The sequence below is a fragment of the Scomber japonicus genome, chromosome 22 (assembly GCF_027409825.1).
Source record: "Scomber japonicus isolate fScoJap1 chromosome 22, fScoJap1.pri, whole genome shotgun sequence".
In the NCBI taxonomy this organism is placed as follows: Eukaryota; Metazoa; Chordata; class Actinopteri; order Scombriformes; family Scombridae; genus Scomber; species Scomber japonicus.
In genome coordinates this window covers 22,267,661-22,287,485 of record NC_070599.1, presented here as the reverse complement: position 1 = coordinate 22,287,485, position 19,825 = coordinate 22,267,661, and the positions used below count along the sequence as shown (strand labels likewise).

At 39.6% G+C, this 19,825-nt stretch overlaps 1 protein-coding gene across 1 annotated transcript in view; it reads left to right on the top strand.

Moving 5' to 3' along the window:
- Positions 1–19,825, top strand: part of hdac8 (histone deacetylase 8) — a 46,594-nt gene that overhangs the window by 13,186 nt on the left and 13,583 nt on the right. The window contains exon 10 of the mRNA XM_053343790.1: positions 18,397–18,502. Within this exon, the coding sequence (XP_053199765.1) occupies positions 18,397–18,502 (106 nt within the window). The remainder of the gene's footprint in view (positions 1–18,396; positions 18,503–19,825) is intronic.

Below are 19,825 nucleotides of genomic sequence, written 5' to 3'. Positions count from 1 at the left end.
GACCTCTATTCTAAATAGAAAAATCAGTCGACCCATCTGCCTCTCTCTCTCTCTCTCTCTCTCATCTGCTCTTACACACACACACACACACACACACACACAGACACACACACACACACACACACACACACACACACACACACAATGAGTCTCTTTCTCCAGCAACTGATTTTTGGACCTTGTCTTGGTCAAATGTAATGAATAGCTGTGAGTGCCTGTGAGTGCCTGTGTGTCCCTGTGTGTGTGTCTGTGTGTGTGTGTGTGTGTGTGTGTGTGTGTGTGTGTGTGTGTGTATGTGTGTGTGTGTGTTCCGACCGTGATGAAGGTACTTCTTGTTTCTCCTCATCAGCGTCCAATGGCCCTAAATGGCCTTTGACCTCATTAAGAAGCACTCACTGAAAACAAAGCAACTATCAGTGCCGGCAGCTGCCACAGATGATGATGAGGACGAGGACACACACACACACACACACACACACACACACACACACACACACACACACACACACACACACACACACCCTAACAAGTGTACAGAAATGAAAAATGTAAGAAACAACAGCTAACTGGCTTTTCCTGACTCCAATATTGGTTTCCAATTTAGTAAGCAGTGTAATTTTATTTTAAAAGTATCTGCTTCTAAAGTGGTAGCACTATACAACTCCGTATAGTGTGTGTGTGTGTTATGTGTGTGTGTGTGTGTGTGTGTGTGTGTTCGTGGCTCTGTCTGTGCCCGTTGTGCTCGATAAGAGGGGCATTTATCCATGATGACCAAGCAAAGCTGAAGTTCCAGCGACACGGGGAACAAAAACTACCTTTGTGCCCCCTCTGAGTGTGTGTGTGTGTGTGTGTGTATGTGTCTGTGTGTGTGTGTGTGTGTGTGTGTGTGTGTGTGTGTGTGTGTGTGTGTGTGTGTCCCTCTGCTGTACTGTAGACAAAACCACATGAATACACACATTTATTACAGGCAGATAAAGCCCGTTTTATGACATTATTCTGTTAAAATTGCATGAAAAATCAGCGTTAAAGCAGCCGGAACAACTTCCACACTATCAGTTTAGGAAGCTGCATTAAGTCTTTAAGTGTTTTAATTTATTTAAACAGATCTTAAAATGTTTTAAATTTAGTTTTTGATAGTCGAAAGTCTAAAAAATGTCTTAAAATGCCTGGAATTGTTAAGTTAAGGCGTTAAATTTGATTTTTAGCGTTATTATATTTGCTCCATTTATGTTATTTATCCTTTTTTTTGGATTATTTTACATAAACCAACCAATCAATTTATTAATTAAAGTGAATATGATGAAATTAATCATTAGTTTCAGTCCTTTAGCCTATAAATGACTTCAAAATTAGCTCCATTTCAACCCACTACAACAGTAAAATCCTGCTTTTACATGATCATATATCTCAGCAATGATATTTCTTGCTTAAAGATGTATTAAAAAGTTCTCAAAAGTCATTACATCTGTTCCTAAATATGTGATACCCAGTTAAAAGACTCAAATAGAGCTAAAATAAAGATGCTTCTGCTATCAAATGTGGACTTAAAATGAAAAAATAAACATTATATTATCTTATTTCAGCTACTTTTATACACTTAGTTTGTTTTATCTTGCTAATACCAATCCAAACAAATGTGTGTTGGTTTGGATATTTTCTTTAAACGTATTTATTTATAATAAAATAAATCTTACAGCACTCACAAGAGGATGAATGTTCATGTTTTTCTGGCATGTAGAAAAACCCTCCCCTGGACTAGCTGATTAGAAATAATACTTTTAAATAACAAACATCAGTCAGAGTCCGCCAGCAGTCATATCAACAATAGCGCTGTAACATTCACTGATTACCAGACAAAATATTACAGTGTAGATAACCCTCACAATGCCCCCGCTCCTGTCACACTTATTATACTCCAATATCTTATAAAAACACAAGTGAAAGTGTCTTTTGTAGTTCAAACCAGGAGTCGAGCTGCCAGGTCGAAAGTCACCAACCCTTCCCCGTCCACTCGTATTGTGTGTTAGCGGTTAGCTTATCCTGACTGACCCCCCATTGTGTGGCAGCGGCGGAGCGAAAATCTGCGTGTGACTCGCAAAGGGGGGGGCAACAATACAGGAGCCAGCTAAGAATAGCCAACAGAGGTCAAAGGTTAAGTTAGTGACTTTGATTAGGAAGGCATGGGGGATTGTCCCGATAACCTACTTTGTGTGTTTGTGGAGAGAAAATGTAATTAATTTAACTTTTTCCGAGTATTTCATATGACTTTGATCTCTGGCTAATTCTGCATCGTAAATAGCTGGCAGGGAAAATCTGGGAATTCCCTCATCTTCCCTTATCTGAAAGATTTTGGGGGAGATTTTGGCCTTTGCTTGGAGAACCAGTAACTTCACTTTTCTGATGTTTTAAATCTGAACTTTCTGGTGACTCTGAAAGCATTTAATCTAGTTTTACTACCTGTTCAATGACTGCTGTCCAAACCAACTAAACCTCTTTATTTATTTTTTTACCAAGATTAGCTTCAAATTCTGCATCATAAATAGCTGGCACTGTATCTCAGGGAATCTGGGAATTGGTGAATTTGCTTGGTGAACCAGGCAGTGATGTAATTTTGTTTTTCTGATGTTTTTAAATCTGAACTTTCTGGTGACTCTGAAAGCATTTAATCTAGTTTTACTACCTGTTCAATGACTGCTGTCCAAACCAACTAAAACCAACTAAAACTCAAATGCTGCATCATAAATAGCTGGCAGGGAATCTGGGAATTCCCTCAATTATCTGAAAGATTTTGGGGGAGTAACTTCACTTTTCTGATGTTTTAAATCTGAACTTTCTGGTGACTCTTAAAGCATTTAAGCTAGTTTTACTACCTGTTCAATGACTGCTGTCTAAACCAACATCTCATACCTCTTTTTATTATTAAGATTAGCCTCAAATTCGGCATCATAAATAGCTGGTAGGGAATCTGGGAAATCCCTCAATTATTCGATAGATTTTGGGGGAGATTTTCGCCTTTGCTTGGTGAGCCAGTAACTTCACTTTTCTGATGTTTTAAATCTGAACTTTCTGGTGACTCTTAAAGCATTCAGTCTAGTTTTACTACCTGTTCAATGATTGCTGTCCAAACCAACTACACCAAGATCTACAAGAACCTAATTCAAGATTAGCTTCAAATTCTGCATCGCATCATAAATAGCTGGCACTGACTGTAACTCAGGGAATCTGGGAATTCCCTCAATTATCTGAAATTGAGAAATTTTGGCCTTTGCTTGGTGAATCAGTAACTTCACTTGATGTTTTAAATCTGAACTTTCTGGTGACTCTGAAAGCATTTAATCTAGTTTTACTACCTGTTCAGTAACTGCTGTCCAAACCAACTAAAACCAACTAAAACTCAAATTCGGCATCATAAATAGCTGGCAGGGAATCTGGGAAATCCCTCAATTATCTGAAAGATTTTGGGGGAGTAACTTCACTTTTCTGATGTTTTAAATCTGAACTTTCTGGTGACTCTTAAAGCATTTAATCTAGTTTTACTACCTGTTCAATGACTGCTGTCTAAACTTACATCTCAAACTTCTTTTATTATTATCAAGATTAGCCTCAAATTCTGCATCATAAATAGCTGGTAGGGAATCTGGGAATTCCCTCAATTATCCGAAAGATTTTAGGGAGGTTTTCGCCTTTGCTTGGTGAGCCAGTAACTTCATTTTTCTGATGTTTTAAATCTGAACTTTCTGGTGACTCTTAAAGCATTTAAGCTAGTTTTACTACCTGTTCAATGACTGCTGTCCAAACCAACTAAACCTCTTTTTTAAGCTTCAAATTCTGCATCATAAATAGCTGGCACTGTAACTCAGGGAATCTTGGAAGTCCCTCAAATATCCGAAACATTTATGAGGAGCTTTTCGCCCTGCTGGAAGTATAAATACAGTAAACAAGAGATGAGTATGATACTGTGACCCAACATGCAGCAACATAACTATCCACACGTCGTAAACTTTAATCTGAAAGCATTTAATCTAATTTTACTGACTAATTGTGGACACGACTGCTCTCTACATCAACATCTTATACCTCTTTCATCAAGATTTTACAGAGACTAGCTTTACTTGATTAAGAACAACCTTCTGCCAGTCAGGTGGCCCCATTCATGTATAATACGCTAACTTACAAAGGCAAGGCAGTTTTATTTATATAGCGCATTTCATACACAATGGCAACTCAATGTGCTTTACATAAAACAGAAAAACATGTAATTTGAGAAACATTAAAACATACAATTAACCCCCCCCCCCCCCCCTATATTTTAAAATGCTAGAATAGAGCATTAAATATAAGATTGCAGCATTAAATAATAATTAGCTTTAAAATCATTAAAAGGACATAGAGTGCAAATGAAAGATTAAAATGTACGTGACGTCCTCCCGGGTCAAATTGACCCCGTCTGTTTTGACTGTTCCTTCCTTCCTTCCTTCCTTCCTTCTTTTCCTTCCTTTCCTTCCTTTCCTCCCTCCTTTACTTCCTTCCTTCCTTCCTTCCCTTCCTTCACCCTCCGTTCCTTCCTTCTTTCTTTCCTTCCCCCTCCATTCCTTCCTTCCTTCCTTCTTTTCTTTCCTTTCCTTTCCTTTCCTCCCTCCTTTCCTTCCTTCCCGCTCCGTTCCTTCCATCCATCTTTCCTTCCTTCCTTCCTTCCTTCCTTCCTTTTCTTCCTTGACTCAAGGACAACAGGAGGGTTAAAAGAGCTCAATCATAAGCACAGGAGAAGAGAAATGTTTTTAACCTGGATTTAAAATTGATTTCAGTTCTGCTGGTAGTTTGTTCCAGTTGTGTAAAAGCTGCTTCACCATGTTTAGTCTGAACTCTGGGCTCAACTATCTGACCTGAGTCAGTAGATCTGGACAAAAAAGAACATTTAGAGGTCTGATTCCTCACACACTAGGTTAATGTAAATAAACTTAGTCATGTATTCAACCCAGGATGATTCATTGCTTAATTCAATAGTTTTATCACATGTTTAAAATCTATTATTTGGATTTCACAACAGTTTTAAAGTCCATATTAACAATTTAAATCAATTCTTACCAGTGTTTATCTTGACTGGGAATCAAATGAACGCAAACTTTGACTTGTAGATTTATTTCGAAACAAAAAGAAATGCAATGAGCCACAAAAAAGTAACACAATGTCTACTTCAGAAAAACAGCTCGCCAGAATATAAAAGAAAACAGAAACCGAAAAGAAACACTACAACAACAGTGTGGTGTACTTGCGGTAGGAGTACAACTTCAAAGAGCTTGTTCTGTGAAATACATTTTATTTTGGAAGGATTACACACATTGAGTTCCACATTGAGAAATATGCAGAAAGTGCACGACACCATGTAGAAACACGATGAGCCCGAGCCCGAGCACTGCCAGAGTTGCTTCTGAATGAAAGAAATGTTTTTGTTTCGGCACATTTGACACCAAAACTTACCGACCCACTCTGTTCCTTTTAATCAGATTCAAAGTGTTAGCCACCGTTAGCATGCTAATAAGCTCCGATGATATTTCACACTGAATTTTTGCCTTATCCTTAAACATCAACATGGTAATATGCTAACTAACTACTTAATAGTCACTGCAGCTCTCTCAGATTCTGATCATTATTATTGGATCTGTAAACCAACATGCATGAGGGGTGGGGGGGGGGCCTGGGGGGGGGTGTTCACCGCAGCCTGCAGCTTTAACCCTTTATTGGGCAAATATTTATATTTGGTAACTTCTGTAAATATCCCAAAATATCCTTCCTTCCTTCCTTCCTTCCTTTCCTTCCTCCCTGCCTTCTTTCTTCCCTTTCTCTTTTCCTTTCTCCCTCCCTCGTTCCTTATTTCCTCCGTTCTTCCTTCCTTCCATCTGTCCTTCCTCCCTCCCTCCTTCTCTCCTCCCTTCCTTCTTTCCTTCCTCCATCCCCCTTTCTTCTTCCTTCCTTCCTTCCTTCTTTCTTCCCTTCCTCCCTCCCTCCTTCTCTCTTTCTTTCCTCCCCCCACCTTCCTTCCTTCCTTCTTTCCTCCGTCCTTCCTTCCTTTCCTTCCTTCCCTTCCTTCCTTCCTTCCTTCCTTCCTTCCTTCCTTCCTTCCTTCCTTCCTTCCTTCCTTCCTTCCTTCCTTCCTTTCAATGAGTGTCCTATAAAGGGTTAATTATTATTTTTATTATTAGTGATTTGCAGAGATTTATTATTTTAGTGCCTTTTTTTTCTTTTGCAGCTTGTCAGATTTTGTTCATTGCCTAGACCAGAGGAGTCAAACATAAAGGCCTAAAGCAGGGGTGTCAAACATGCGGCCCGTGGGCCAGAACCGGCCCGCCAAGGGGTGCAATCCGGCCCACTTTCCTTCCTGTGTTGTTTTCCTTCCTTCCTACCTTCCTTTTCTCCTTTCTTCGTTCATTTCTTTCTTCCTTCTGTCCTTCTGTCCTTCCTTCCTTTCTTCCTTCTGTCTTTCCTCCCTACCTTCCTTATTTCCTTTCTTTGTTCCTACCTTCCTTCCATCTGTCCTTACTCCCTACCTTCCTTATTTCCTTTCTTTGTTCCTACCTTCCTTCCATCTGTCCTTCCTCCCTACCTTCCTTGTTTCCTTTCTTTGTTCCTACATTCCTTCCATCTGTCCTTCCTCCCTACCTTCCTTATTTCCTTTCTTTGTTCCTACCTTCCTTCCATCTGTCCTTCCTCCCTACCTTCTTTTTTTCCTTTCTTTATTCCTACCTTCCTTCCATCTGTCCTTCCTCCCTACCTTCCTTATTTCCTTTCTTTGTTCCTACCTTCCTTCCATCTGTCCTTCCTTCCTCCCTACCTTCTTTTTTTCCTTTCTTTGTTCCTACCTTCCTTCCTTCTGTCCTTCCTCCCTCCCTTCCTTATTTCCTTTCTTTGTTCCTACCTTCCTTCCATCTGTCCTTCCTTCCTACCTTCCTTATTTCCTTTCTTCGTTCCTTCCTTCCTGTCTTCCTTCCATCTGTCCTTACTCCCTTCCTTCCATCTGTCCTTCCTTCCTTCCTCCCTACCTTCCTTTTTTCCTTTCTTCCTTCCTTCCTTCTGTCCTTCTTTCTGTCTGTTTATCCATCCTTCACCATCCTTCCTTCCTTCCTTCCTTCCTTCCTTCTTTTTAATGATCCGGCCCACATGAGATCAAATTGGTCTGTATGTGGCTCTTGAATGAAAATGAGTTTGACATCTCTGCCCTAAAGTGTTTTTCCACCCATCCTCTGAAAAAACAACGAGTAGCTGCATATTGTGTTCATATTTAAATCATTTATATATTAAAATGTCGTCAATCAGCAGCTTCTGTGCTAAATAATCTGCAAAAAACTGACATATAATATTGTTAAAATCATTTTTCTTAAGACATCTCAGGTTATTCATTTGTTTTGAATATAGATTTATTACAGTTAAGTTATAATTCATTTATTATATGATGGTTTTACTGGTTTGGCCCCACGTGAGATCAGATTGGGTTGTCTGTGGCCCCTGAACCAAAATGAGTTTGACACCTCTGGTCTAGACTCAACTCTTCAAACTGGTCTAGATGGTAGTTTTCCATGCAGCTGTGATGTTTACAAAGAAATAATTGGTAAACAGTTTGAGCCGTCCATCTGCCCCTTCTTCAATAATTCAACCTGCACAACCCCAAACAGCCCCCCCCCCCCCTCCCCTCTTTCCAAAAAAAACACACACACAAAAAAAAAACCCGTCCTCTTGTCTAATTCTGTTTTCGGCTGTTTCCCAGCAGCTGAGTTCCTCCCAGCCGTGCGGCTCCGATTAAAAACAAACCACATATCCAAACTTCCTGCGGCTGCCCTGCTGCCTCAGCGAGCCAACACACACACACACACACACACACATACACACACACACACACACACACACTATGTACTCACACAGTGTTGCTGGTGTGAATCCAGCTCATATCCTTTGTCACACACTGTACCTTCCCCTCACTCTGTCGCTCCTCTCTTTCCTGTCTCCACCGCGATGCCCTCAAAGCACATGTATGCCACAAATATTCCTCAAGCCGGAAACTGGCACCTGGATTTGCTCGTTGGGCATTTTTAGTGCATTTAGCTGACTGTCACATCCAGCGAGATGTCAGGGTTATAGTTTGGATCTGGTTCCAAGTTGACTTAGCTGAATTCATAAGTATAAAGAATCACCAATCAACTCTTTTATTCCTTCTTTCTTAGTTTTACTCACACAAAAAAAAGCAATGTACCGATCTAAATCTATCTGGCAAAGCTTGAATTATAGTTGTTTTAATGTCAATATTTGATTTTTAGCTTGTTGATTCACTCTGAATTGTTGATCTGGTTCCAAGTTGGTACAATAACCTGGATTTGCTGAGCTCACAGTATAAAGAATCTCCTATATCAACTCTTTTATCTCCTTTTTTTTTATTATTTCCACTGGCAAAACCCAATGTATATATAGCTGCTTTATCTAAATCTATCTGACAAAGCTTGAATTTTGGTGGTTTTTATGTCAATATTTGATTTTTTTTTTAGCTTGTTTTTTTGTAACTTAAAATTGTTGATCTGGTTCCAAGTTGGTACAATAACCTGGATTTGCTGAGCTCACAGTATAAAGAATCTCTAATATCAACTCTTGTATCTCCTCTATCTTATTTTTACTAGCAAAGACCAACGTATAGACAGCAGTTTATCTAAATCTATCTGACAAAGCTTGAATTTTCATTGTTATAATGTCAATATTTGATGGCTATTTGGCTTTTTTTTTTTTTTTTTGGAGCTCAAAATTGTTGATCTGGTTCCAAGTTGGTACAATAACCTAGATTTGCTGAGCTCAGAGTATAAAGAATCTCTAATATCAACTCTTATATCTCTGATGTCTTATTTTCACTAGCAAAGACCAATGTATAGATATATCTCTTTATCTAAATCTATCTGAATTTTAGTTGTTTTAATATCACTACTTGATTTTAAGCTTTTTTTTGTAGCTCCAAATTATCGAAAGCTTAAGGATTTGAAAGGAGTCGGATCAGATACTGGATTCAGATTTGATTAGACACCATTTACCTCCAACGAGAACCAGTTTCTCTAGTCTAAAAAGGCTACGACTCCTTGATCTGCAACTTAATACACCTCTGTGAAGGAGGTACATGTCATTGTCTAGGCAGCAGACGGGCTTTGTAGGTAACCACAGCTCGCCAATGATAACATCCCCCTCATTCATATCTTGTCTACAGTTTAAAAAAACAGCAAAGACCGGAGCAGACAAGGATACCTGCTGGAACCATTTAACAAAAGCATTATTTAACGTCTTTTATGTTGGATGAAAAGAAATAATCTTAAAACTTGAGAAAGCAACTGCAAAACTTCTACATCTATGGTCATCTAAGCTTTACTGGACAGCACATAGAAGAGAGGAGCACATAATGTAGGCCTGAGATATGCAACCAAGGTGATTTTTAAGGTTTCCAAAGGTCCCTGAACAAAATACTTCCTTATGTGTTGTGTTTTTTACTTATTATATGCATAGCTACAACAAAAATCAACCTAATGAGATCATTTTGCCAATACTTGCTATAAAAATTAAGCTAGTTTGGGATCTATCTTGCTTGCAGGCTTTCTTTCCACCAATGAGGTCATACACATGGTTAAAGAACTACAATTGAGGCTATTTTAAGGTTTCAAAAGCTCCCTGATCAAAAATACTTCCTTATATGTTGTTCAATTGAAATATTACATGGATAGTTACTACAAAAATAAACCTAATGAGATTATTTTGCCAACCTTTATCATAGAAATGAAGCTAGTTTGGGATCCATCTTGCCATCAATGAGGTTATACAAATGTCTAAAGAACTGCAATTGAGGCAAATTTAAGGTTTCAAAAAGTCCCTGATCAAAAATACTTCCTTGCGTGATGTTCAATTGAATTATTACATGGATAGCTACCACAAAAATCAACCCAATGAGATTATTTTGCCAATACTTGTTATAAAAATGAAGCTAGTTTGGGATCTATCTTGCTTGAAGACTATCTCTCCACCAGTGAGGTTATACAAATGGTTAAAGAACTACAATTGAGGCAAATTTAAAGTTTCAAAAGGTTCCTGATCACAAATACCACTACTACTTCTTGTAACTACCAACTAATTTACTTAGTACATGCAAAGCTACCACAAAAATCAACCTAATGAGATTATTTTGCCAATATTTATTATAGAAATTAAGCTAGTTTTGGATCTATCTTGCCACCAGTGAGGTTATACAAATGTCTAAAGAACTGCAATTGAGACAAATTTAAGGTTTCAAAAGGTCCCTGATCAAAAATACTTCCTTAATTAACCTAATGAGATTATTTTGCCAACCTTTGCTATAAAAATGAAGCTAGTCTGAGATCTATCTTGCTTGCAGACTATCTCGTCGGCCCTGAGGTTACACAAATAATTAAAGAACAGCTCGTTCCTAATTTGACTGATTACATGCTACATTGTCTTGTAGTGCAGACTGTTATCTGACATGTTAATTTCCTTCACCTCGAGTACAAGCAAAAAAAAAAAAAAAAAGGGTGTCCGTCACAGACTCACACAGGAAGGGAGGACATTTCTGGTCCCAGATTGGCAGCAGGGAAGCGTCCCGCCTCTTTACTTCCTACTTCCTCTTTTCCTGTCTGCAGCCACTTCCTGTCCTGCCCCTCGCTGCCGTCAGCGATGTGTCGGCTCCCAGAGTCACAGGCTCAATCACCGGAAACGTCACCGGGGGAATACTGTGTATGTGTTAAGACCTCGGAAAAAAGATTTGTCTGTTTACCAAAAAAAAAAAAATGACACAGAAATATGCAGCTCAGAAGCTTATTTAATCAATACTCCATCCTCATTCACTTCCATTTATAGATTATTGAGGTTTTTTTTTAAGTGAAATATTATTTGACTGATGATGACGACAGGGAAAGTGGTGAGTGAGTGTTGGGATTCACCAGAAGTGAGCAGAAAGAGTTTAGTTTCCTGTCGCGGTTCCCTTCCTGAGTCTCGGCTGCATCTTTTTTAATGTCTGTTTGTGTTTCAAGTTCAAGGACAGACTTCATCCTAGAAGATTGGATCATCACTTTTTATTATCCTATAAGGCGAGGACCATTTGAACTTTTTTCTCTCTCCTTTTGTTACCAGTCCAATTTCACTTCTTTCCCTTTTTTCCATTTATAGTCATAACTGAGCTCGTCTATAGACAGAAACAGTGATAGCAGACGGATTAGAGAGAACCTAATGTTTCCATGTTAACTGGGGAATTTAAGGCTTTTATTAGATATTAACAGTTAAGAGTTGACGGGAAACAAGAGGAAAGAAACAACAAGGGGTATTATATGCAACAAAGGTCTGGACAGTGCAGTTATATGGTGGTTAGGTTAGAAACGAAGCTTTATTCACCCAATAGAAAGCAAAAACTTTTACAAAACCAAGACTTTTAATAATAACTAGGCCCATATGGCATTCGTCTTAACCAGTTGGCGACCAAGTTCACACACTTAAGCACATTTTAAATTGTGAAATGGCTAAAGGTTGGTTATTGATAACGGGGTCTAAACTGGAACAGGTGCGAAATTTAGAACTGGAAAGAACTTAAGAACTAGGAATTCATTGAAAAGAACGCCGACTATGAAAACTAAGTATGCTACAATTGCCCGCTCTAACTAAAATACGTTGTACCGTACCCTACCGTCTTCTCCGCTTTATCCGGGGTCGGGTCGTGGGGGCAGCAGCCTAAGTAGAGAAGCCCAGACCTCCCTCTCCCCAGCCACTTCGTCCAGCTCTTCCCGGGGGATCCCGAGGCGTTCCCAGGCCAGCCGAGAGACATAGTTTCTCCAGCGTGTCCTGGGTCTTCCCCGGGGTCTCCTACCGGTGGGACGTGCCCTGAACACCTCACCAGGGAGGCGTCTGGGAGGCGTCCTAATTAGATGCCTGTAAAATACGTTGTTAGAAACTAAAAATCCATAATGTTTAATACATATTTTGACATAGGGAGGCCGCCAATGAAGCTCTTGGTTGTAATGAAACAAGAGAAGCGATATAAGTCTTCACAGCTGTCCTAGCAATAAGAAGAGAAAGAAGTGGATGAATAAAACTTCCTAAAGACCCGCTGACTATGTTCTCGCCACTTCAGTCCTGATGGGTTTGATGCATTTATTCAACCACAGCTGTTAAAAGCGCTAACAGGTGCTGCTGGTCATAAGACTCAAACCACAGTCTAACAGTCAACGCCCTCAGATAGCAAGTGAAGTCTTAATAGTCCTTTAAAGATCCTTTAAATTTGAAAGTATCTTCTATGTTACTGTCTACAAACATGGATATAAGAGTACAATATAGATCTGCTCTATGTGAGAAGTGCCTTGATGACTTTTGTTGTGATTTGGCGCTATATAGATAAAGATTTATTGATAATATGGCAGATATAAGTGTAGCAGCAAAACCTTAAAATGTTACTTTTTATCATCATGAAGTCACATTTTTAAGTGCACTTCAGTTACTGTTTTAAAATGTTAAGATAGATCATTGAATACAACTACAGACTTGTTTTCGTTGCAGGATCGCACTCTTTCCTACTTTTAGCACTGTGTTCTTACAAATCAAGTTTATGTCAGCAAATTGGCTCAACACACATAAAAGTCTCATATTTTATTATATAAATACTAAAAAAGGCTCAAAAGGACATGTGCACCTGCTCATGTGGGCTTGAATCTGAAACAGAACTCCTAAGTTTCCTTTCAGGTTTATGCTCTAAAAACATATAAATACTAATTCTTGGGCACCATGCCTTTAAAAGGAAATTTTGAAAAGAAAAATATAATAAATTGATAGATGGAGCGGTGAGAGATAATCCAGATACTGAGAGAGACAGAGAGAGAGACAGAGAGACAGAGACAGAGAGAGACAGAGAGAAGTGTACGTGCGTTATGTGACTGCGATTTTGGGCATTGGCGCAGTTTCTCTTTTCCTTGTTGAAAACATTTATTAGATAGCAGCTTGATAGCAGACAGAGTCCATTTGTTTTCCGAGACGTTTCCACCACCAACCCCAACCCCACCCTCCCTCCCTCCCTCCCCTCCCTCCCTCCGCTCCACTGCACGGCTCGGCATCCTTCATAGGTGGAGATCCTGCTGATGGCTGTAAAAACAAACACACACTATCACACACACACACACACACACACACACACACACACACACACAAACACGCACGCTGAGGATGACAGATGGATGCACACAAACACTCAGACCTTCTTACAGTAACAAGCCTTTAAACAGAATACAAGCTTACATATAAAAACACCTGACATTTAGTATATTATAAATGCTATTCCAACTACTACTGTTATTACTCTACAAATACTACAGTTATAAATGTATTACTGCTACCATTACCACTGCTTTTAATATTACTATTACTACTCGTAGGTTCCTAATTAATGAAGCCTTAGCTTGACGCTCTAATCACTCTCTCGTTGTAATCCACACCAACGATAATAAAACATTAATCCAAGATAAGAAAATAAAAAAAGAGTGAGACAAAAGGAGGTAGAGAGGTCAAAAAACTGTGTGGCTCCACTTCATGCTTGCCTGATTGAATGACTCCACAGGTAACCCCCCCCCCACCCCCACCCACACAGATCATCACGTAAAGAACAAAGTCAACGAAATATGCAAAATGACTAGAAAGCCACAACGTACTCCCAAATATCACGAAAAGGGTTAACTTCTTACTTACTGTAAATACAAACTGTCAACATTTTAATCTGTAAATACTGTAAATAGCTCTTTTTTTTATCAGCATAAACATAAATCACCATTTAACCTATGAACTTATATTATTATCCAAATATTAACTCAAATTATATTTAGGCTCCTAGACACACATCCAGACCAGTGCTTCTCATACGAACAGTGACTGATGGGCAGAGGGTCCATGTTAGAGACCATGGTAAATAATCAGAGACCTTCCACTATTTATCTCTGTGTGCGACTCTGCTCGAGACACTGGAGCCAGTCAGCTGTTTTTTTTTCTGTCTCTTGACCTTGTGCAGGTGACGTAGATGCGCTACGTCACCCGGATCGTGCACTAAACCCCCCCCCCCCCCCCCCCCCCAAAAAAAAAAAACCCTCTATTTTTCTTTTATTTATCATTTTCTATATCTCTCGTTCTCACTTCACAGCGTAAGAATAGCTCCTCTTTTCTCTATTTTCATCTCTTACTCTCTCACTTATTTCCTCTCTTCACAGATCCGCGTAGTCTCAAAGGTACTTGAATATCATATAATAAGAATATTATAGAAATATTATAGGAAAATGTGTGTTTCTTTTAGCTGTGTGTGTGTGTGTGTGTGTGTGTGTGTGTGTGTGTGTGTGTTTCTTCCCCATGGTCATCCAAGCCAAACAAGCAGGCAGCAGGAGACTGTGTGTGTGTGTGATTGGTGTGTGTTTTTTGTGTGTTACTGGACAGCAGGAGACAGAGCACTGGGTTCATGGGAATACATGGAGGGTGTGTGTCTATGTGTGTGTGTGTGTGTGTGTGTGTGTGTGTGTGTGTGTGTGTGTGTGTGTGTGTGTGTGTGTCTGTCCACTGGTGTGTTAAATAACTACTCTCATGTTGAGCTCAGTTGAGACCGGAGGTAAGACACAGAAACTCATCTGAGCTAATTGGAAACAGACACATGACACACACGCACACACACACACACACACACACACACACACACAGAGTAGACGAGGCTTTACCTAAAAAATATCCACACAAACACACACATATATATACGTTTACCTTCATCTATATACACACACACATACACACACACACACATGCACACAGCTATTTAACAAAGACAGACCAGTCTTTGTCTTTCAAGTAAATAAAAGTACACCCCTACTGCACATTGGCTCAGCTTTATGTGTGTGTGTGTATGTGCACATCTGCTCCGGCCTGTGTTAGAGTGTGTGTGTGTGTGTGTGTGTGTGTGTGTGTGTGTGTGTGTGTGTGTGTGTGTGTGTGTGTGTGTGTGTGTGTGTGTGTGTGTGTGTGTGTGTGTGTGTGTGTGTGTGTGTGTGTGTGAGTGAATGTCCATCTTTGCTTTGGCAACAGACCCTTCTGAAGTCTTCTCTAATGACATCCATCTAATCCTCTAAAGAGCTTCAACCAAAAACAAGATATCCCTGTCTTTGTGTAAAAAAAGAGAAAAAAAGGACCCTGGCATAAAGTTAGAAATCATTACGGGGATGTTTACTGACTCATTTCTTAACCAGACTGAGAGGAACAGTCTGAGGGGGGTGAATCAGCGTGTGGCGAGTGGCATGATTTAGATGCCAGACATTCACTAGTTGTGTGACCATTGTGTTGATTTTCTCTGCTTTAACTGGACGTATCATCGTATCATGCACATTTCCAGATATATATTTATACTCTGGGTCTGTATTGAAATATCTTTGCATGATTTACAGCAAAAAACATGTATCTTATTTATCTTATATTGGCTCTTTATGCAGCCTCTCAGTTCAGCCTCTGTCTGAAACAAGCCGTTTTAGCTCCCGTCTCTTTAAGGCCCCCTCCTCCTGATGATCAGCTCCCTCTGTTCTCATTGGTTAGCCCTAGAGACGACGTAGTATTGTCAAGTTTAATACATCCACACCTGTTATACCTCAACTTTGATCCAAAATATACGAGAGGACAACGCGAACAGCCCAAGGAACAATCTAAACAATCTGACGTCATCATTCGAGCCTTAATAAGACACGAGCTCGCCTAAAAACATGATTTGTGATTGTAATATGCTTTTTTTGCTACACATTTCTATATTTTTGCATCCTCATTATCATGAATCATGTGTAAGATGAGTCCATTACGGATGTGCGATTCACAAAAGATAGCTCAATCACTTTAATAAAGATATCGCCATCAAAGTGTGGTAGTGCTGCTGTATCATAAACTTAACACAGTTTAACTAAAAGAACAGTGGTGGAGTCTTCTAGATAGATAGATGGGTAGATAGATAGCCTTTATTGTCCCAAGGGGAAATTTATTTTCACAATCTGTCAGAGACCTACCGGACACAAACAATATACAGTACATACACACACACTGCACAAACACCACCAGACATTGAACAACCGACACATATATCACACTGAGGAGGCTGGGTCCATATGGGGTTATCGGGTGCTGAGATGGCAGACGGGACCAAGCTCTATCGCAAACGTTAGCTTGACAACCGACAATAAGTGTTCAACAGGGTTATTATAGTTAACGAAAACGAAGACTAAAACTTTGTTAACTGAAAATAAGAACGTTTTCATTCTTGCCTTGTTTTCTCGCTCGATTTTTACGTTGTCCCGTTCAGTTTGACGTCTTGAGATAACGGGCTAGTTCCACTAGGTGGCAGCAGCACAAGAAGAAGATACTCAACGCACAATTTACGATTTTCCTAGAAACCAGGCATATGCCCAAATACCTGAAAAACTAAGACTAAAACTAAATAAAGGTGGTTTATCATGAATCATGTTTAAATTGAGTCCATTACGGATGTACGATTTATGAAAGATAGCTCAATCACTTTAATAATAAACAATAATAAAGTTAACACAGTTTAACTAAAAGAACAGTGGTGGAGTCTTCTATCGCAAATGTTAGCTTGACAACCGACAATAAGTGTTTAACAGGGTTATTATAGTTAACGAAAACGAAGACTAAAACTTTGTTAACTGAAAGTAAGAACGTTTTCATTCTTGCTTTGTTTTCTCGCTCGATTTTTACGTTGTCCCGTTCAGTTTGACGTCTTGATATAACGGGCTAGTTCCACTAGGTGGCAGCAGCACAGGAAGAAGATACTTAACGCACAATTTACAGTTTTCTAGAAACAGCTTAAATTCCAGGCAGATACCCAAATACCAGAAAAACTAAGACTAAAACTAAATAAAGGTGGTTTGAATCTAACATAGACATCTGGTATTATAATAGTATATAAATGAGGGGAAATTACAAAAAAACATATGACCCCTTCAACTGACCGACATCTGACTGCTGGTCAAACTGAACTTTAGACTTCAGGATTGTGCATTCTTTACATTTTATAGTCTGAACAGTTTCGTGGACAAACTTCTTCTACATGCAGCGCTGCACACACACACACACCGAGGATGGAGGATGGAGGATGGTGCGTGTTTAGTTTGAGGCCTCAGTCACCTTGGCGTTCCTCGGAGTGTTCTGCTGAGTCTTCAGAGTCCAAGACTTTCACAACAGTCGCTGCGAACGGACTGACGCACTTGTGGTCAGATCTGGCCTCCGAGTTTGTTTTGCTCTCATGGCACTGAGTCACGGCCCGACTATGCAATTTTTTTTTTTTCTTCTCCTTCTTCCTCTTCTTCTTCTTCTTCAACCGACGTGCTTTGCTTTTAACTTCTCATTGAACCCGCTTGTCTGGATTTCCACCTGTTTTTTTCTCTCTCTTGCTCTCTCTCTCTCTCTTGCTCTCGCTCTCGCTCTCGCTCTCGCTCTCTTCATGTTGGCTGGTTTTGTTTTCATGGAATGGCTCCGACAGCTCGTGAAATGCCAGGAGCCTTTGGTATTTGCTGAAATCATCATCAGTCTTCTTTTTTTGGTCATGTTGGTGAGGCCCGAGCTGTCTAGTTGGAAGTTTGACTGATTTGCGGCTCCCTTTCTTCTATGATTCCTGCACCACACACTTCTTTTTTTCTTCTTTTTTTATCTACAGACTGTCTCGTACATTCGATTGTGTCGATACAACTCCTAGACAATACATTGAGTTAAAAAATATAAGGAACATGTGTCCATCTGAAGGTTTTTAACTCAGGACAGAGAGGACTACTATTCCCACTATAAGTCCTCCTTTAAATGAATTTAAATAATGCACAAAAATGGGGGAGAGAAAAAAAGGGGAGATGTGTTGGCTGAAGAGTCAAGACAGGTTTCTGTGTTGAGACAGAGGAGTCTTTTGATGTTTTCCACTGTTTTGCATTTCTTTCATTTTTCTTTTTTTTTCCTTTTTTTTTTTTTTTTTTTTTTTAAAGAAATGATCCCTAAAAATCCTGTGTAAATATTCATCACCAGTCAGTTTCACAATCCATTTCTTCTTTCTCCAAACGAAGCCTGAAATTTTCCAGGAAAGCACAGCTGCATTCTTTAAAAAAGAGACAACGAGGAGAAAGTGTACTTTGGCGCTCGGGCTGCTTAGAGGCTGTGCGCAGATGTGAAGGGATGAAAAGAATGACTGTGAATACGAAAAGGAAAAGAAAAAAAAAGGAGAATTCAAATGTCATATTTAAGAAGAAAAACCCATAAATTCAGAAGCTGTATTGATAATAATTAAAATAATAATAATAATAATGATGTGGTGTTTGCTTGTGTCAGTTTTTCACAGAGTACGGACCCGACTACTCGCTGGAGATCAGTCCGAGCTGTCGACCCGACCGCAACGACACCAAACACCTGGACCAGGTCATCAGCACCATCAAAGGTGTGTGTTTGTGTAACGCGCCTGTGTTTGGGTGGGGGCACAGGTGCATCTGTTTGTGTGAGGAGGGGAGGAGGGGAAGGGGGGGGGATAAACAGGTGTGTGTGTGTATATATATATGTGTGTTTGTGTATGTGTGTGTGTGTGTCTCTCTCTCCATGAACCCTCGTTCACCTAAAACCTCTTTTTTGTCTCTGCACGGCTCTTTTCATGTGTGGAGTCATGTGTCTCTTCTTGTTTCTATACATCTCTGTGTGGGATAAAAGCATGACTTCTTCTTCGTCTTCTCTTTCTTCTCTTTCTACCCCTCCTTGCGGCTCTTAACATCCTTTTGTTTGTGTGTGTGTGTGTGTGTGTGTGTGTGTGTGTGTGTGTGTGTGTGTGAATACACTGTCGACCCCGCTGCGTTACCCACAACCTCCTCATTCACATTCAGAGTCTGAGTCGTGATACGTGTGGGATTTTTTTTTGTCATTTTGCATCTTTTTCTATATGTTCCTTTATGTGTGTGTGTTTGTATATTTATCTATTAGTGTGTGTTGTGTGTGTGTGTGTGTGTGTGTGTGTATGTGTGTAAGTGTGTGGTTAAGTCTAACGCCGGGCCCTTTTTTGGTCTTGGCGCTGACAGCCCGCAGCACACAGGAGAAATCCTCCAGCAGGGTGAAACGTAGGCGAAGAGTTGAGCAGCGGGAGAGTTATTGTAAAGGAGGGAGGGGGGGAGGTCAGGAACTCGCTGAAACACAAACGGCCGAGGTAGCGTAGCGAGGAGAAGTCGGAGTTCATTTTCCGAACATTAAAAAGCTGTATAATATGGCAGAGATTCTTAAAGAAAAAGAAAAAGAAGAAGAAGAAAGAGTCTGATTTTGATTATTCGGTGTCTCGTAAAAGTCGGCGATCCGGCGTGTTGAACAGGAGACGCAGCAGTTACCCATTTAACGAAAGGTGCTAAAACAAAAAAAAACTGTGGTGTGGTTTTTTGGAGAGGAGAGTGAGAATGAAATGAAGCCCAATTCCCCACCCGCTTGCATCAACATGTTTTATGTTGAAATGTCATGTTATAAAAGGAAAAGATAATTTTTTTTTTTTTTTACAGCTACATATTAAGCAGTGATGAAAGCTTACAGATGGATTTTGTTTCCTCCAAAGCCACAAAAGTCAGAACTGTCTTCGTCTTGAAAAAACATCAAACACATAAAAGTTGTTCTCGGCTTTGTTTATCTTACATTTAAGATGCTATTTTAGTATTTTTTTTTTTTTTTTTTTTAAAGATATCCAGGGAGTAACTTTTTATTCATCCAATAAATTCTGACTCAGCACTTTTCTTTC